General features: G+C 40.4%; 1 protein-coding gene across 1 annotated transcript in view; it reads right to left on the reverse strand.

Moving 5' to 3' along the window:
* DPP6 (dipeptidyl-peptidase 6) overlaps positions 1-17,726 on the reverse strand; it is a gene marked incomplete at its 5' end in the record, with an annotated part of 83,661 nt that overhangs the window by 51,306 nt on the left and 14,629 nt on the right. Inside the window, 2 exons of the mRNA XM_010193906.1 lie at positions 1,797-1,894; positions 2,473-2,627. Coding sequence (XP_010192208.1) covers positions 1,797-1,894; positions 2,473-2,627 — 253 coding nt within the window. The remainder of the gene's footprint in view (positions 1-1,796; positions 1,895-2,472; positions 2,628-17,726) is intronic.

Genomic DNA, 17,726 nt, shown 5'->3' on the forward strand with positions numbered 1-17,726 from the left:
ATCCTTATCACCAGCTTCCCCTGCCTCTTTGAAACTTCCTCTGTAACTAACTGTACACTACATTCCTCTCGTCTTTTTTAATGAAATGTTATCACACTAATCCTCTCATTTCAGAAAACATACGCATAATGAAAATGCACCCTTATTGCTCTAGAAGTACTACTTATATCATGCCCTAGGGATGGAAATTGCCATGGTTTTGATGAAATATAGAGACTAATTAATTATGATATATTTTGCGTCATTTTACAATATTGATTGCAACTACATAAATTACAGCTACCCATAACCATATAGGACAAATTTATTAACAACACATGGATCCTGCGTTCTGAAGTTATTACTGTAATTAAAACATTTCTGAGTCTCTCTATTTACAGAGTATGCTAGCAGCTGAAAAATGGTATTGTCCAGGAGCCGCAGTTCAAGCACTGTGATGGGGGTACTGTGACCCTGAATTGCTGCCTGCTGTATACAGCTCTGAAGTTGTTTTTTCAAAAGGCAAATGCAGTTATGCCCATTTAGGTTGTTCACAGGTCATACATCTTTTGTTGCATAAATGGATTTGAATTGCAGTATTTCAGAGTTATTCAGTGAAAACATGTTCAGAGGCTGACACGAGCTTTCCTAGCAAAGAAAGGCAGCTCCCACTGGTTTAGTATCCTCTCATCAGATGCCTACACAGCATATCCACAGACCTTATATATTTATCATGCATAATGACGATCACCCCTGCACCCTCCCCTGCCCTCCAAGCTGCTCTGTTTCATTTGCTCTGTGCTCTACCTCTGTCTTTATTGGCACTGGAATTACAGATCCAGCAATCTAATCTAGCAATCAATAAAAAAAGGTGAACATGCATAGTGGCTAGACACTCCTACACGGAAAAGTGATGTGTCTGGGAGGGACTATCTTGCAGCATTATATTTGGAGAGAACACTACAGATACTTTAGATGTAGAAGCAGAGTTTGATTTCTCTTGGCCTGCTATAAAGCTATTTCAAGTTCAAAACAAAGTTACTGAAATCTGGATTTGGATTTGAATTTCCGAGCTTTTCAGGGAGGAGTGCTGTGTATCATCTAAAGCTGCTTCTCCCCTTGAGGCAGGCTGGAACAATGTGATCCTCCTTTCAAGTGTTCACAGACACTTATAAATGTAGCTCAAGCTCTGACCACATGCTGAAGTCCAAGCCAAACTGTTATCTAAACTGCTGCTGAATGCAGACTTAAGCACGCACTTAATTAGAAATGGGTGTCTTAAGTAGCTGGCTGAATTGCAGGCCAACTTCTAAAATACACTTGTCCTAAAAGCAGCAGAGAGCTTTCGGTTTTATTTTTAATGAAGATTGGGCAATGTATTTGCAGAAAGTCCACTTGCTTTCATTCCTGTTCATATTATGAAGCTGTGGGTTTCTGTTTGCTTTATTATAGGGCTATCCTGTTGCTCCTTCATGGTGTTTCATGCAGGTTGCAGACAACATCTGCTTTGCAATGCCTGTGATTACATGTGAAATGAATGTGATGTAGATTTTGGGACATCCTACTAAGTTCTCTAAAAATAGCCTTAAACTGAAGTTAGTCTGGGTCACAATGATTTCAAGTGAAAAACATAATGTTCTATAAAAATACATGTATGAAGAAAAACAATTTGAAAAATTTTGAACAGATTTACACAAAATGACGTTCCTTGATAATGGTAGAGAAAGGCACCATAAATGATCTTGAAAAAAAACTAGGAACTGACTTAAATCCCTGAGAGAAACTGGTCCAGCATCCCAGAGCAAGAAATCACCTACCTCATTCTTTGATCGTCAGGGGGAGTCATTTCCAGGTCATGGGTAGGTCCGTTCAGACCAATCACGTGCAAAGAAATAGTTGGATTTTCCATGCCAGCCTGGATTTTAAAATAAGAATAAATTACCATATCTTATACAACACAGGAGGGTTTTGATCTGGTACGTCCCATGGATTATAAAAATGCATTCCCATTGTATGGGGTTATGGACTGAACTGCTGCAGTTGTTCATAGGAAAACTGCAAATGGAGTGATGTGGCACAGAGGTGTAGAGAGGTTGGTAGGCACAATCAAGGAGTAATTTTACTTATGACACCTCTAGCCTTGGTAAAAATGATACTTTTTATGGTCACCAAAAATACCACTATTTTATGTATCTTTTGATAAAAGGTTGTCTATCTAGCATGGAAGCACTATTACTTTTGTGTGGGTATAAGGCAAGAATTTTTAAACGTTATTTTCATTGTATTTAGAATGACTAATACTCAAATTAGAAAACCACAATTTTACGATGAAGACCACACTCACTGGGAAACAGCTGATCTTCATTTAGATGTGTTTAATTTCACTGGTTATTAATTTGCACTATCATACAGTCTCCTGATGGAGCCTACTGAAGAAAAGGATTTTTTTTATATATATAGAACAACAGGACTGTTTGTTTTATTTTCCCTTACCTTTGGATAATGATACGTTTTAACAGTAGGGTAAAGGCTGCCAGTGTATACTGGGATCTCCATGGTGGGGACTCTGGACGCATTAATTGTTGCATATGCTAACCTGGTGCCATCAGGAGACCACCAATGAGCAATATGAGTCTTCAAGATCTCCTCTAATTAAAAAAAAAAATTGGGAAGAGAAGAGAAAAAAAGGCTATTAGATGTAAATTACCAGTTAGCAATAAATGAAACAGCAAAAGAAAACCCAATCTAATCACAGCACAAGGAAGATGCCACAGCAATATTAATTAAAAATAGTCATTACCTTATGCCATATACACAAATGAACACAACTGATAACAATTACTCTGAATATATAGGTTATTAAGCATAATTATGTTGCTCAAGAAACATCAAATTACTTATATTAGTACACATATTCATGACAGCATAAAAGGCCCTGCTGTCCCGAATGCATCCTGTGCATGGATAGATGAACATATATATAGGTACACGTGGACATGATGGCAGAGCTTGGGTTCTCACCTGCCTGAGGGTGACACAACCGAGGCCCCCTCAGAGTGAGTGGGGAGCTGCAGTGACTGAGGTTTACTTCTCTATAAAGAGTTCACAAAGTCATACCAGACACCTATCAATGGATTCAGTGTTTGTACTCAGGTACAAGGGCTTCAGCTACAATTTAAATCCTCCTAAACTCTGTTGCCAGTTAGGAATAAACAAAAATAGCAATTTTCTCTGGGCTTGATGGAACTTTATAACCCTTTACAACATACCAGGCTTTAGAGTCTCTGGCTTGGATACCATCATTACTTTTATCCCTATTTCACTTTTTAAATTACTTTTGCAAAGCAATTTTCAATAAACAAACAGGGTCAGAGACTGATCCTTTTTACCACTGAACTGTGTGATTACAGATTTTATGGTGATTTGAATCATGTTGTTGCTATTGAAGAGATACTCGGAAAAATGCCAATACAAACATGTCAGAGTTCAAGTATGTAAGGAGAAAACAAGATTGTCATTGTAAGAAATTATTTTGAAGACTGGTAAACCTAATTATCATTAAACACAAATTCAAAGAACTTCTAATCTCTAATACTTTTTCTTATAATTTACTTTACACTTTCTTTACATTTACTTCACTGCAAAGATGATTCAGGTTAAAGATATCCAGAAAAGCAATAAAATTCACTCTTTGTCCAAAGTGTCTCCAGTTACTGACATTTGGAAGACACTAACTTGGCTTTTTAAACCTCCCATTTTGTGAAAGGCAATAATGTAATCCATTTTCATTAAGAGGCTTAATAACATCTGAGTCATTCCTATTTAAACCATAGCAGAAGGACTTGCATATGCTGTACAGATTGATGGGCAGGAAGACAGGTCTCATTACTTTAATGTGAGGATAAGAGTTAGAGAGGCTGCAGAGTGATTCTGAGCCTTCACCACTGAAGTCCTGCTCCATAAGTCCAAGCAGCTCCAACACCTGCTGTTATCGCTGGTCTTTGCAAAAAACAAATGAGGATTTTCAGATTTCAGACCCACCACGTTTGTACACCACTTGATGACCCCTCCATCCAACCAGAATGTCCCTTTGACCTGGAAAGTACCTGGAAAGTAGAAACTCACCAAAAACTGTTTTATTTATTTTAAAAAGATTTTGGATGAGTGATCCTTGGAGAACAGACAGACAATTACATTCACCATAGAGCAAATGAAACTTTGTTAATACAGACTTGCACATGGTTTGAGAGAAAACTCAAGGTGACATTAGAAAGGATGCAAGGAAAACTCACACTCAGTAGTTATGCCTTCTACAAATAACAAAATAATTCATCGGTACTTAATGACAACATCTAAGTGAGGTTTTGGAAAGATGTCTAGGAATTTGCAAATTTTACATGGGAAAGCACGTCTGGCAAATTTGCTTTGCTGCTTTGTCCCACCTTTTGTGTGTACATTTAGAAGATGCTGCTTTTGACTTTTTTACTTGTTGTTCATTAAAGAGATAATTAAGAGCATAAAGAAAAAGGAGTAAAAATGGATGGCAGATAAATCCGTGACATTTTAACATTAATTAGGAATGACTTTATTCAGCAAACATTTTCTCCAGGATCTCAGATGAAATGAAGCAGTTCTGCTGAAGGTCACATACACAGAAAGGTTTAGTACAGGCTTTGTGGTCCTCTGTTAATGAGATTTAATTGTGTGAACCTTTGCCTTGAAACAGAGCCAGGACTTTGCCATTATTAGAGAGATCAGTTAGTTTTATCAAACTAGAGAACATTCCTATGAAATATAAAATGCATTAATACCAGAAAGATTCAGCTGAAAATAAAACACAATTTGCAGACAATTTGTACTCAGGGACACTTTATTCTTTCCGCTTCCATTTAGCACATATTCAGAAAAATCAGTTGCATTCAATATTCCTGAGTTTTTCTACAGTCAGTTCAGAAACCACTTCACATATATCAGAACATGTTTCCCAAAAAATGCTTTCCTGCTCGTGGTCAGGAAGCAGAAAGAAGAAGTCCCTTGCAGTGCTTCTCAGCTGCCAAGTAACAGGATGTGATGATTCTGGGTTTGGGTGTAGCACTTGCCCATGATACCATAAGGGCAATGCTTGGATGGATTGCACAGTGAACTAGACTGGATGGACATTTCTAACATGTGTGTTATCTAAAACTAGCCCCACACGTGTACAAAAGGAAGGAAGCTCCTGCTTGTTTCAAGCTCTGAGTTAGTGCCAGCAGTACTTGCAAGAGCAATGAGATAGCAGACTTCTAAATTTAAGTAACAAACTTCTCCAGGACTCGTAGGAAATAGGATTGGAAGAGATTTAAAAAAATCAGCTGGCCCCTTCCTCCATGGACAATATCCACCCCAGTCCTGTAAGGATCTTCACTAGTGGATCTTGCTATTTCCTTTTGATACTTGTATAGCATCTTTAGCAGAGGTTTGGACATAGAAATCAAACATTTTTAATTTTCATGTCCACCTCTATCTAAGCACTGAACAGGCCCAGTGAAGTGTGTCCAGACCTCTGCCTTCTCTTATAGAGTCAAAGCAGCGAAAAGCATCTTCCACAACCTCAGCGGCAACCAGCAGATTCTGGATAAAACCTGTCATATGGACAGCATCTGGAAATCCACACAGATGGTTTTAATGTTGTGAACCATAATCTGTCATTGTGGTATTCCTACAGCCATTTCCATGACAAATTCACCTCCCAGGCTTCCGCAGAGCTCCTTGCTGTTAATAAGTACATGCAAACGCCATGGTCATGGGGCTCTCTTCATGCATTTCTAAAATTTAACTTGTTTTGCAGCCTTTGTCCAACCTAAGTCATATTTGTGAATCATGACTTTCTGCTGAAGGTGGCAAAGTTCTGACCTGATGTTGGGGAAGGATGAAGCCTTTACCAATGACTGACTGAGAAATCCATTGATAGCTGAGAGGTTCCTTCCAATGTTTGAAGTCACCACAAATAACTTGTAATTTGCAAGTGTGAGTTAACAAAAGCAGATACATGTACAAGGAGACAAGGATGCTTGGGCAGACCAATACTCTGACAGGAACCATGGCAACATGTTTCTACCACTTCCAAAAAATAAGAATTAATATGATATCATGAGAAAAAACTGAGGAAAAGGAATAAATAAATAATTTTCAAGTGAAAAAATATATTTGTTTTTCTGTCATCACAGTCAACAGAGGCAACTGTATTAGCTGTATAATTTACCCAACGAAGCTATACTCATTACAAGCATCAATACCCCAATTCCCATGTACAGTTGAAACAGCTGGAAACACCACCCTGATTGGCCACTTTCCTTCGGCCTCCCACATGCTTCTGCTCTGTGCAAGGCAGGATCCCATCACTCCACAGGCATCCTCAAGATGTGCCCATGCCCATGTGTCCACGTTGTCACCCCTTATTGGAAGCATGGTGGTACTTGCATCCACACAGCCCCCTCTACATAAAGCCCTTCTACAGAAGCAAGCAAGTCAGTGCAAGACTGGTCTGAAGAGCTTTTCAGTCTTTAACTACTAAGATCTTCTAATAAAAATGCCAAGGAAAAACATCATGATGACTGCAAAGAAACTAACCTTTCCTCTTCCAAGAAAAAAATACTCACTTGCAGATCTGTATTGCAGATAAACAAGAACTTGCACCTCAGTTGCAATAACCCCATGCAGCGCTACAGGCTTGGGAATGAGTGGCTGGAGCTGCCAGGCAGAAAAGGACCTGGGGGTGTTGGTGGACAGCAGGATGACCATGAGCCAGCAATGTGCCCTTGCGGTCAAGAAGGCCAATGGCATCCTGGGGTGTATCAGAAGGGGGGTGGTTACTAGGTCGAGGGAGGTTTTCCTTCCCCTCTACTCTGCCCTGGTGAGACCGCATTTGGAATATTGTGTCCAGTTCTAGGCCCCTCAGTTCAAGAAGGACAGGGAATTGCTTGAAAGAGTCCAGCACAGAGCCACAAAGATGATGGAGGGAGTGGAGCATCTCCTTTATAAGGAGCGGCTGAGGGAGCTGGGTCTCTTTAGCTTGGAGAAGAGCAGACTGAGGGGCAACCTCTTTAATGTTTATAAATTTGTAAAGGGCGAGTGTCAGGAGGAAGGAGCCAAGCTCTTCTCTCTGATGTGAAATGAAAGGACAAGGGGAAATGGGAGCAAACTGGAACATAGGAGGTTCAACCTGGACATAAGGAAAAACTTTTTTACTGTAAGGGTGACAGAGCACTGGACCAGGCTGCCCAGAGAGGTTGTGTAGTCTCCCTCTCTGGAGACATTCAGAGCGTCTGGACATATTCCTGTGTGACCTGGTCTAGGTGATCTTGCTCTGGCAGGGGGTTTGGACTGGATGATCTTTTGAAGTCCCTTTCAACACCTGGACATAAGGAAAAACTTTTTTACTGTAAGGGTGACAGAGCACTGGACCAGGCTGCCCAGAGAGGTTGTGTAGTCTCCCTCTCTGGAGACATTCAGAGCGTCTGGACATATTCCTGTGTGACCTGGTCTAGGTGATCTTGCTCTGGCAGGGGGTTTGGACTGGATGATCTTTTGAAGTCCCTTTCAACTCCTAATATTCTGTGATTCTGTGAAGAGATCTTTTGGAGATCTGTATGGTGTGTCCAGCCTTGGTGAAGGACTTTGTGTTATACAGATGAGCTGCAATTAGCAACTCCAGTGTTGTTAACTTCAAAAAAGTAACTTCCATTTATAACAGTTGAGGAGGTGTCCTTGGAGGCTGAGCAGAAAGGTTTTTTTAACTACATCTAGAAAGGCAGAGGCTTTCTGCATCTCAAGTGGTCAAAATAAGGGTGTAATGGGTAGAGGCATTCAGGAGGTTTTACCTATGAGATAAATCAGTTTCTTTTATACTATTAAAATTCTCTTCTTGTTCCAGACATTGCATTTTCTTCTTCAGTAGGAAATCAAACCAATATTATTAATGCTGTGTCCAGAGAAGAAAAAGATGGAAAATAAATAATTTGATTCTCTGAGTAGATATACATGCACAGACACACACAAACATCTAGTTTTCTGTCAATAGAGCCATTAATTTCTGATTTTTTAAATTTTTACACAAAGAATCATCCAAGATTTTGTCTCACAGAGGAAACTTCCCCATCTAGGTTATTTATTGTTGATGTGGTAAAGTACAGCCGTTCCAGGAAGCATAATCAATGGTTTTGTTTGTGTGATATATCGTAGATGATGCTCAGATCATTAAGTATTTGGTATGCTGCAGACATTTTGCTGTTTTTATTAAAAATATTAATAAAAAAGAATTTTAAACAGAATGAAATTAAAGCCTAATATAAAGGCCATGGCTTACATTAGGAAAGAAAGCTCAAAAGAATTTGTCAGTAGGAAGCATCAAAAGAACATAAGAGGAAGAGAGATCAGAGAACAGAAAAAGGGTCTAGGAAAGGAGAAAACAAAGACTTCTGAGATAGCAAAACCCCAAGGGGTCTCATAGAAACATCAAATAAATACAAATGCTTATTTGACAGCTGCCATCTGTTTTAAAATCAATTGCTAGATCATCTCAAAGCACCAACCACACTACCAAATCGATCACTATTGTATAGTTTGAAAGTAAGTATTTTTACCCTGTTAGGGAAAACACATAGTTCATAACAGCCTTCACTGACATCTGTTTCAGGGATGGCTTTAGAAGACCACTCTGCCATCTTTCATACACACACAAGCAAATTTTTCTCTCAGTTGCTGTAGTGTAAATCTACACTGACTTCCATTAAGTCATTGTAATAGGTATAAAATGGGTGTAAAAGTAGTAATGTATATGCAAATCTCATAAAGCTTTTATGTTACTATATCCAATCTACATTTTCCTGTGTTGACATTATTTTATGCTGATGTCAGCAATATCCCTGCAGCATTATTGATTTCTGTGCAATTAGTCCTCTTTCACAGCTGTCTAATTGAGTTAGGCAGAAAAAAAATTTGTCATTTTTCAGGACTACTGAAAAATTCAATAACCTTTTGTAGAAAAAAGTATATTTTTTTGGCTGAGCTGAAGCTCCAGGCTCAGCCTGGTCTCACAGTCCATGTATGAAGGCTCTCAAGGTGTTCATGCCATCATCCAAGAGATCCTTAAGAAAACCTGAGTTGCAATGCTCAGCCCAGTGACCCTTCATTCCTTCTGAAAACACAGAGCCTTTTCTGCCACTGACAAGGCAATAAGCTTATGAAGAATAAAATATTGCTTACTTTTGCAGCGTTTTTGAGGACATGCTTTAGAGAACACATTCTAAACGTTAAATCCTTCATCCAAAAAGCTCACCATCCAATGGCAGCAGCATTATGCAACTGTGGAGCCAAAGAGATGCAGGCAGCAACGAGAAGGTGTCAGCCCCTCATCTCAGCAAATTGAGCCCAGCCAGGAGATTTGCATCTCCTCAAGCACAGGGAAGGTGTGGGCTGCAGGTGTCATTAATTTCCCCTTAGTTATGTGGTTTAATTGTTTGAGCACATGTTCTTTTCTGCTCAAGAAGCCTTGCAGCCCCTTGCTCTGGCAGAACATTGTGTTGAGACAGCAGGAGAGCATTTGGCTGGTGTTTTCTGCCTCCCTGTGCTCTCATGCTGAGGATGTGGGGAGAAGCTCACTTCAGCAGGGTGGTTCATGCTGGGTGCTGAGGACAACTCCATGGGACTCTTCATGTGTTCTGTTTGGTTTACAAGGTTGTGTCTTACCGCCACATCTCTTATGTGGGCTCCAGAGCTGTTGCATGGCCGGAGCCAAGCCTAAGCTTGGTAAACAGTCAAACCTCATGAAATCCGAAGAAAAATGGGCCATGGTCCACCTTTGCTTCTGCAAGATGAAGGCAGCTCTGTGTAACGACACCACAAGCTGCCATGCTCTAACAGAAGTCATGTCCTCATTGGATGCTCTCTGATACCTGGCAAGGACCCCTGGGAGAACGACACAGTTGTGTTAGATTGACAGTTGGACTTGATGATCTTATAGGTCTCTTCCAACCTTAATGATTGTGATTCTGTGATTCTGTAATGAGCAGCTCCCTCAGAGGTCTGGCACCTCCTTCAGACCTGCCATGGCAGGCAGGCAAGCAAGAATACCTGTGCTATGCACACTGCTGTACTATCCTGAGAACACACCAGTATTTTGAAGCCTGTCATGCAGTAAGTGCTGCAAAACACAAAGGAAGATACAGACCTTCTTGGACAAACATGGCAGAACAATACTGAGTTGCCTCCATATCCTCCTTTTGCTCTTTTCAGAAGTTTTCCTTTTCTGTACTTCTCTTTTTCTCCCTTGTGCACCATCCTTAGAAGCCTTAGCTGTTTAATTTCAAAATCATTAATTATTAATTATTAAGAGCTCCAAACAATTAGCAGGTTTCCTCCTTTCATGGTGTAAGTCAGTCACAACCACAGCAAAAACCTCTTGGACCATCCTGGCTAGACCAACTTGCAGACATTTCGTTAGCACAGGCAAGTCTGTGATCTGTCAGAATGCCCAGATGTAATAATGAAAATGGGAACTGAATTAGGAAAGTAGAAATATTACTTAGAGGTCATTTTGTCAAATATTCCTGTTTCTAACTCTCATTCCAAAAAGCAAATGCATCTAGAAGACCTGTCCGCAGAGGCATACTTCTGTATGCCACTAATGCATAAGAATGTTTTTTTCAATCGTTGGGCATAAATATAAAGCACACCGTGCTGTCAGCTCTCCATGAAAGCCTGTTAGCTACAGGCACTAAATCTGTAGAAACTTCTCCTGGCAAGAGTCTTCTGAGTAATTTGCATCGCAGCTCATTGCTGTGGGCAAATGTTCATTGCAAGGTCATATCGTGCCTTTTCAATTGTGAAGGACCTAGACAAGACAGAATTCATGTTGCCCAATTGACTGGATGCAGTAGGGTTCCTTACAGCCAAATCCTTTTTTTTCTCCTTTCTCTTTTTTTCCTCCTGCCACTTACCAGGTTGCCATGGCTGGAAATACAATTTGCTTATCTGCACAAGGCAGTGAGACAAATCAAGGCTTTCATTATACGCTGAATATTACTCTATTCAAGCCTGCTCAAGTAGCTTCCACTTCACCTTTCCTTTAAATTAAAAGTTACAGGTTCTTCCCAACTAATCTGTGGGTTTTATGATAGCAGGAAGATGGACAGCCAACCTTGGCACAAGGGATCCATTTCAATAGCTACAGACATATCAAGAAGTTAGAGATCACAAAAACCCTCTGAATTTGACTATCAAAAATTCATTAGATGATTGCAGCAGTTCAAGAACACAAGTGCCCAAAAGCAATCTCTGTTAATGTTTCATAAAGAAATATGAGAGATAAGAAGACTGAACAGCCTGACATTGCTATTAAGGAACTTGATTCCACAACCCCATAGACTTTTATCAGCACTTGCGCAAGCTGTCTTTCACGTGAGTTACTTGATGATTTATTCACTCTGAGCAGCACCTGCTAGTCACCTAGCATGAGTGCTAATAAACGTCAGTTAATATTGCAGAATACAGCCCTGCATTATAAAATGAGAACTCCAGCACATTGATGAAATTTAGTTTAGCTCCAAATTTCTTACCCGGTTTAAACTGCTACAGTCATTGGACAGCTATTAAAAACCCACTCAGAGTTGATATGGCTCCACTATGGCAATATTCCCAGAGGTTTCAGGATCTGGCTAACTCAGAGATTTAACTCTGTAATGATGCAGAGGATGAATCTGATTTTACAGTACTGAACAATCAGAGGAACTATTGAGATCGACAGAGTCACCCACGAATAATAAAAAAAATAGAGAGCAGGATAAAACCAGAATCCAAATTAGCTTATAGCAATATTTCAGAAAAGCATTCTTATTAGATAACACAAACATTTATTATTAAAACAGTTAATGGCATAGAATAAGGTTATGCCACTGCTGGATCAGTGTGGTCTGACAGTGTTTATCAGACTGGTGACATCTGTATGTTGAACAGAAGTTCTGTCCTTCCTAGGTGCAAGTTTTGAAGGACCTCCACTATTGGCTGAGGTAAGCACACAGAAAAGATAAACACATCTGTAGGATAGGGTGACTCATTGAAATATTTTTCTTCTCTACTACTAGGAAATCCTTTTTCTTTCAGTATTTTTGTGCTGTGAACGACTGTGTAGCAATTCTAAATCTGCTGATGAAAGCATGTGTAGTCACCTTTCTTGGACCACTTGGAATTACCCCACCTCTCTCCAGGGAACTGGAGACCTCAGGATAAAGCCCACTGATGCCCAGAAGAGTTGCAGATGCTGTGGGTACAGGTGATGTCTCCAGATGCACTGTGACAAGAGTGAAATCCACATGGTGGCATCATCCAGCTCTTGCTCACAAGAGGGGAGCTCCTGGGGTTTGTCAGGCATGGAGTGCTCAGTGCCTTGCTCAGCGAATGCCCAGTCCGTGTCACGTTTCCCATCACAGGCACTACACCCACATACGCCTATATCTGCCAACATACGTCTTTTTGAATTTATGACCATTTTACTTTCCTTGGAGAGTCCAAAGTTTGTGTCTCTAATGACTGCTGGTTTTACTCTGAAGCTACAACAATTAGAGTCTTCTAATAAGAGTTTTATTTGGGTAGTGAATTAAATACCAGATGAGGTTAACTATGCCTACTGGCAATGGAATTACAGAGGTTTAGTGTTTTTTTAAAATTTTGTTGTATTTATTTGAATTTTATATACCCTGTTTTATCTTGTTTCTCATAGTTGTACCCAGTTCCATAATTTTCAACTTTTTAATGTCAGCTGACAAAAACCTCATCAATAAGCCAGCACATAAAAATTTCTGAAAAAAGTACCAAAATTCTTCAAGAAATATACATATAAACACACACAGAGCTATGCAGTAACAGCAAAAAGAAATTGCCTGCATAACTGGATCTAAAACTGGTGGGAAAAACTTATTAAAAATTTATATAATAGAAAGGCAATTAAGAATTTTATGGAAAAAAACCCTGATTAATTAACTGCAAATTGTAAGTATTACTTTGAATTGTGCTGTACGGAACAGTATCAAATTACTAATTATCCTTGCCTGCTTTGTTCAAAGATCATGAATGTGCATTTTAATTTACACTGGAGCAAGCTAAATATACTGCCGGCCAGCATGCAGAATTTTGCAGAAATCACTGGGGATGAGGGGAAACTCCCCCATTACCATATAAATGACACACACTGGATCCAGCTTGCATTGTTCCTTAGAATGTAGCAGGCAAATACCGGAAATTATAATAAAGCTTATAACCTACCAGATAATAAATGTAACCCATACCCCACAAATCCCCATCTACCAAAGATAATTTTGTCTGCTGCTTTTTGCTGATTAAGGGTGGCTTTGGAGAAAAATGTGCTCCCCTTTCCCCTCTTTATCTGCTGCATTTATTGGCAGGATAGAGATGGCTCCATTTTTATCTACCTAATGGATTGCAATCTCTAATGTAGACTAATCTTCATTTCCAGGACCTTCATTGCCTGCTCTACCTTTAAACACTTCCTATTTACTATTGAGGACAATTCCCATATAAAAAAGACGCATTATAGCAGCTCCTTTCTCCACTGGTATATTTTTACCATGACATCCATGACATTGGCAGCGCTGCTGTGTTGAGATCGCAGCTGACTGATACCTCACCAGTTCCTGTGGTAGTCTGGGGACTGGGTCAGGTTTTGTGGGGTGTTTGCTTAGTACCAGGCACAGCCAGGCCATTGCACATACCAAGTCGGTCAGTACATTTGCACCACCAGACTACAAGAGACATGTTTTGAAATGCCTCAAAACATTCAGATGGCAAATATTATCAAATTGCAAAGAAAATAACACATCATTTCTGAGTAGAGCCAGACCTGCTGAGCTGTAATGCTTGATCTTCTATCGTTTATCATGAAAAAACAGTCATTCTCTGAGTCTTGTTATTCCTGGAGTATTTGGATGTGGATTACACTCAGAGATTACAATTTTAATACATATTGTCCTTCTGTTCTAGGGCTTTCTTGAATGTCTTTCATCTTTTCATGGTAACTTTCTCCCCGGAAAACACAGCAGCTCTGGGCTGGCAGAACATTCCTTCCCACAGATGGTGTGTGGCTGCCACAGTCCCCATAGTGGGTACTCTGCCCTGCTCCTGCAGAGACAGAGACCTGTGTGTGGAGACGTCCATCAGAGAGGGAGGCTGTGATCTACTCTTCAGGTTTCTTCAGGGTGATATTTCTCTGCCATTCCCTCCAGCCCCTGAAGACTCTGTGCTCCAGTCTGCAGCTATAAATCCCAACGACTTTGTTGGCACATTAGGTGTGAGGCCTCATCTTCATCAGGCTTAGCAGCATTCCATCAGCATGTGAAAATACTCAAAGTGTGGTCACATCATGATTGCACACATTTTTATTATTTTTCAGTGTGAAGAGCATTTCTTTAAGGAGCAATAACCAGATGTCTGGTTTATGTTTTTCAGTTCTACGTTCACGAACTGAAGACGAGACCATGATATACTGCTATAAACACAAGAACCTGGTTGACTGATTGCCCATAAATTAGCTTTCTGTGCCTTGTGTACTCAGAGAGCTGGTTTAGTGCAGTTTTAAGTCCAAATCCATAGCTGGTATAAATAATACATCTTGTGATACACACTAACTAAGGATTCAGTTCTTGTTTTTCAATGTAAGATGAAGAAACGTAACAGTGTTATGCTTGTCCACTAAGAAATGAGGTGTTCAAAGGAGCCAAATACATTCCTTTCACACCTGTGAATGCACTACATGATTCATTATTTTCCACTTGAAACCAGAAATAGACATTTACTCAGGAAAAGTGTGCAGACAAACAACTGTTTTCTGCTTTCTTTCCTTTTTCAAATGGTCAGCAAAGTACAAACTGTTTCCACTAATCTAAACTACAAGCTTGAAGTGAGGTAAAGCCAGACAGGAAAAGTGACTCTTGATTTTCAGGTACATATTAGCTGCTGCACTGGAGGCAAAGGGCTAGTTTCTCCTCTAAACCATAGTTCAGCTCTGTTTTCGAATGCATACTTTCTCCTAGAAGAGAAGAACAGGTCAAACATGGAACAGAGCTGCTCAGGGACAGTCTCTGGATCTCCCAGCAACGCTATTTTGCTGGAACCAAAGTCAAATGCTTTGTAATCTGCTGTTTACTACCAAGCACTTGGTGGACTGGCATTTGTAATTTCTATACACTCCAAGAACATCAGTTCTGGGAGAGGACCAGAAAGGCTGGCTGTTTTAACCCTGATACATTTAGTCAGGGACAGTGCTTGAGCTTTGAGCAGTGTGGCCACATCCATCACATTGCTGCTTTTCTCCTTGCCCAGGGACTGGATTGTGCAGTAGCTTTTTTGGAGACTCACCAGGATGGAGGAAAACCTCTTGGCTTCTCCACTCTTCCTACAATTTTCCTTTAGGCTGAGGCACCACTCAGCAGTGTTGTGCTGCGTGATCTGCTCATTAAAGATAATCTTGGGTCTCAGTAACGAGTAGCTCATGTACTACAACACTTCCGAATGGCAGCTCACACTAGAAGAAAATTGTTGTTACATCTCCATTTCTGTCTTACTACTCCCACCTCTCATCTGGCACTGCATGCTCTCTGCCAACAAAGACAGAACAACCCCACCAAGCTATCTTTTCTCCTTTTCAAGGTTATTTGTCTTTATTCAATCATTTTAGATCTCACAAAAACACTGAAACATTTCTGACACATGCCAGGATTTCCTGGTTCATCATTTGCCAGATCAGCATCCAGTTCAAATTCTTCTCACTAGCAAGGACTAAATCAGATGTCCAAAATTCATAGGTAGGCTCTTAAATGAAAGAAGTCCCATATGCAGCCTTCTGGTGTTCTTACTCAAACAACACGACATTTCAACTGAGGGGTTTTAAAAAGAACTTTGTTTTTGTAAGTGGGCAGAAGGGAACTTCTTTTTTGCTCCTGGAGCTGTATGAGGAGAAGGATGCCACCTTCTACCGCTCCTGGTTCACCATTTGCCAGATCAGCATCCAGTTCAAATTTTCTCACTAGCAAGGTCTAAATCAGATGTCCAAAATTCATAGGTAGGCTCTTAAATGAAAGAAGTCCCATATGCAGCCTTCTGGTGTTCTTACTCAAACAACACGACATTTCAACTGAGGGGTTTTAAAAAGAACTTTGTTTTTGTAAGTGGGCAGAAGGGAACTTCTTTTTTGCTCCTGGAGCTGTATGAGGAGAAGGATGCCACCTTCTACCGCTGCTGCTCCAGGTCTGGGGTTTGTCAGTGGTACCCATGAGCCAGAGCAGCAGCTTCACTGACAGACCTGGCTAAAATGGGGAAATCCACAGGGAAATCCCAAAACTATTCCCTGCTCCATAGTGCTGGACAATGAATACACTAGCTCCCTGAACCTTCTCCCCACTTTCCCATCCCACCAGTTTTTTATATCATCAATAGCTGATGAAATCACCAGTTGTTCCAGATGCCAAAAATTAGAGAGGAGAGCTGAGAAGCAGGAAAGGATCCTAAACCACCTATATTTGGCTGGAAAATTATTTATCCAGGGTATCATTGCTCACGATACAATCTGGGCAAGATATGCTAAATCACAGGGCTTTTAGATCCTTATCAAGAGCTTCCACACACATAGACCTTCTGGCAATACACAGGGTGCTGCGAGGAGAAGGGTAGAGAGGAGTGAGAGGAAAAAAACCCAAGATAATTTTAAAGCACCAAAATTAATCTTTTCCTTCCCCATGTGCTGCAACATTGTGCTGTGCCTCCGAGAGGCAGCACAGCCTCAGTTATGGCACTTGAAATCATGACGCTCTTGGGGACACAGCTCTTCCCTCCTGTCCTGTTCTCACGATTTCTAGCCTGCTGGTGATACTGCAGAATAATACAGGTTAGTATGTGTCAATTCAATAACCAAGCAAAGTTTAATTTTTAAAATGAGATATTGAATTGTTTAAGTCATCTCTGTGCCTGCAGTCTGAGGCAGAGACTGGAAAATCAAAACAAATGCAATAAATACAATGATCTCCAGATAATTCCCATCAAGATTTATTTCAATGTCTGTTTTCAGACCGTTGCCTTCAATTTTAAAAGCACAACAGCATGAAAACATAACGTTTTGCTTTTAGGAGCTGGTTTTCCTCAGTTCTATTTCTTACCAGTTTCCCAAATCTTTAATCAAGCTACCTTGAAAGCCTCCTTTAAAGAACTGCTTTTGATGTAGTCTTACGCAGCAGCAACTGATGCTGATTCTTTTTTTTTTGTGTGCTATTGTTATTAAATCAAATACAAGACTGACTCAACTTTGAGGAAAAGCAAAACTAACGTAGGAGGCAAATGCTTGTGAGTCATATGTGTAAAAAAGGGAAGGACTGAAGTGATTTGTTCCTATTTTCTGGGATTTGCAAGTCAGGTGAGAGTCCATCAGCCACTTCATGGTGCAGCTTTAAGAGCTGAAGTTTGCCTTCTGCTTGTAGGGTGCCCCATGGCTTGGCAAGGCTCTGGCTCCTGTTGAAACCACTTGTGACCAGCCCAGCCTTCCCACGCAGTGATCCATGTAGGAGCATCTCTTCAGTTGTGCATCCCTCATGTCCTGTGACCAAACCTGCAGGGGCCCTGCCAGGGGTATGTGCTGGAGATGAACCCAGGAATGCACTGAGAAAAGCTAGATCTGGGTTTTTGTGCTATACGCTGCATTTTATTTGGCA

Source organism: Mesitornis unicolor, unplaced genomic scaffold (assembly GCF_000695765.1).
Source record: "Mesitornis unicolor isolate BGI_N332 unplaced genomic scaffold, ASM69576v1 scaffold6841, whole genome shotgun sequence".
NCBI classification, from domain to species: domain Eukaryota; kingdom Metazoa; phylum Chordata; class Aves; order Mesitornithiformes; family Mesitornithidae; genus Mesitornis; species Mesitornis unicolor.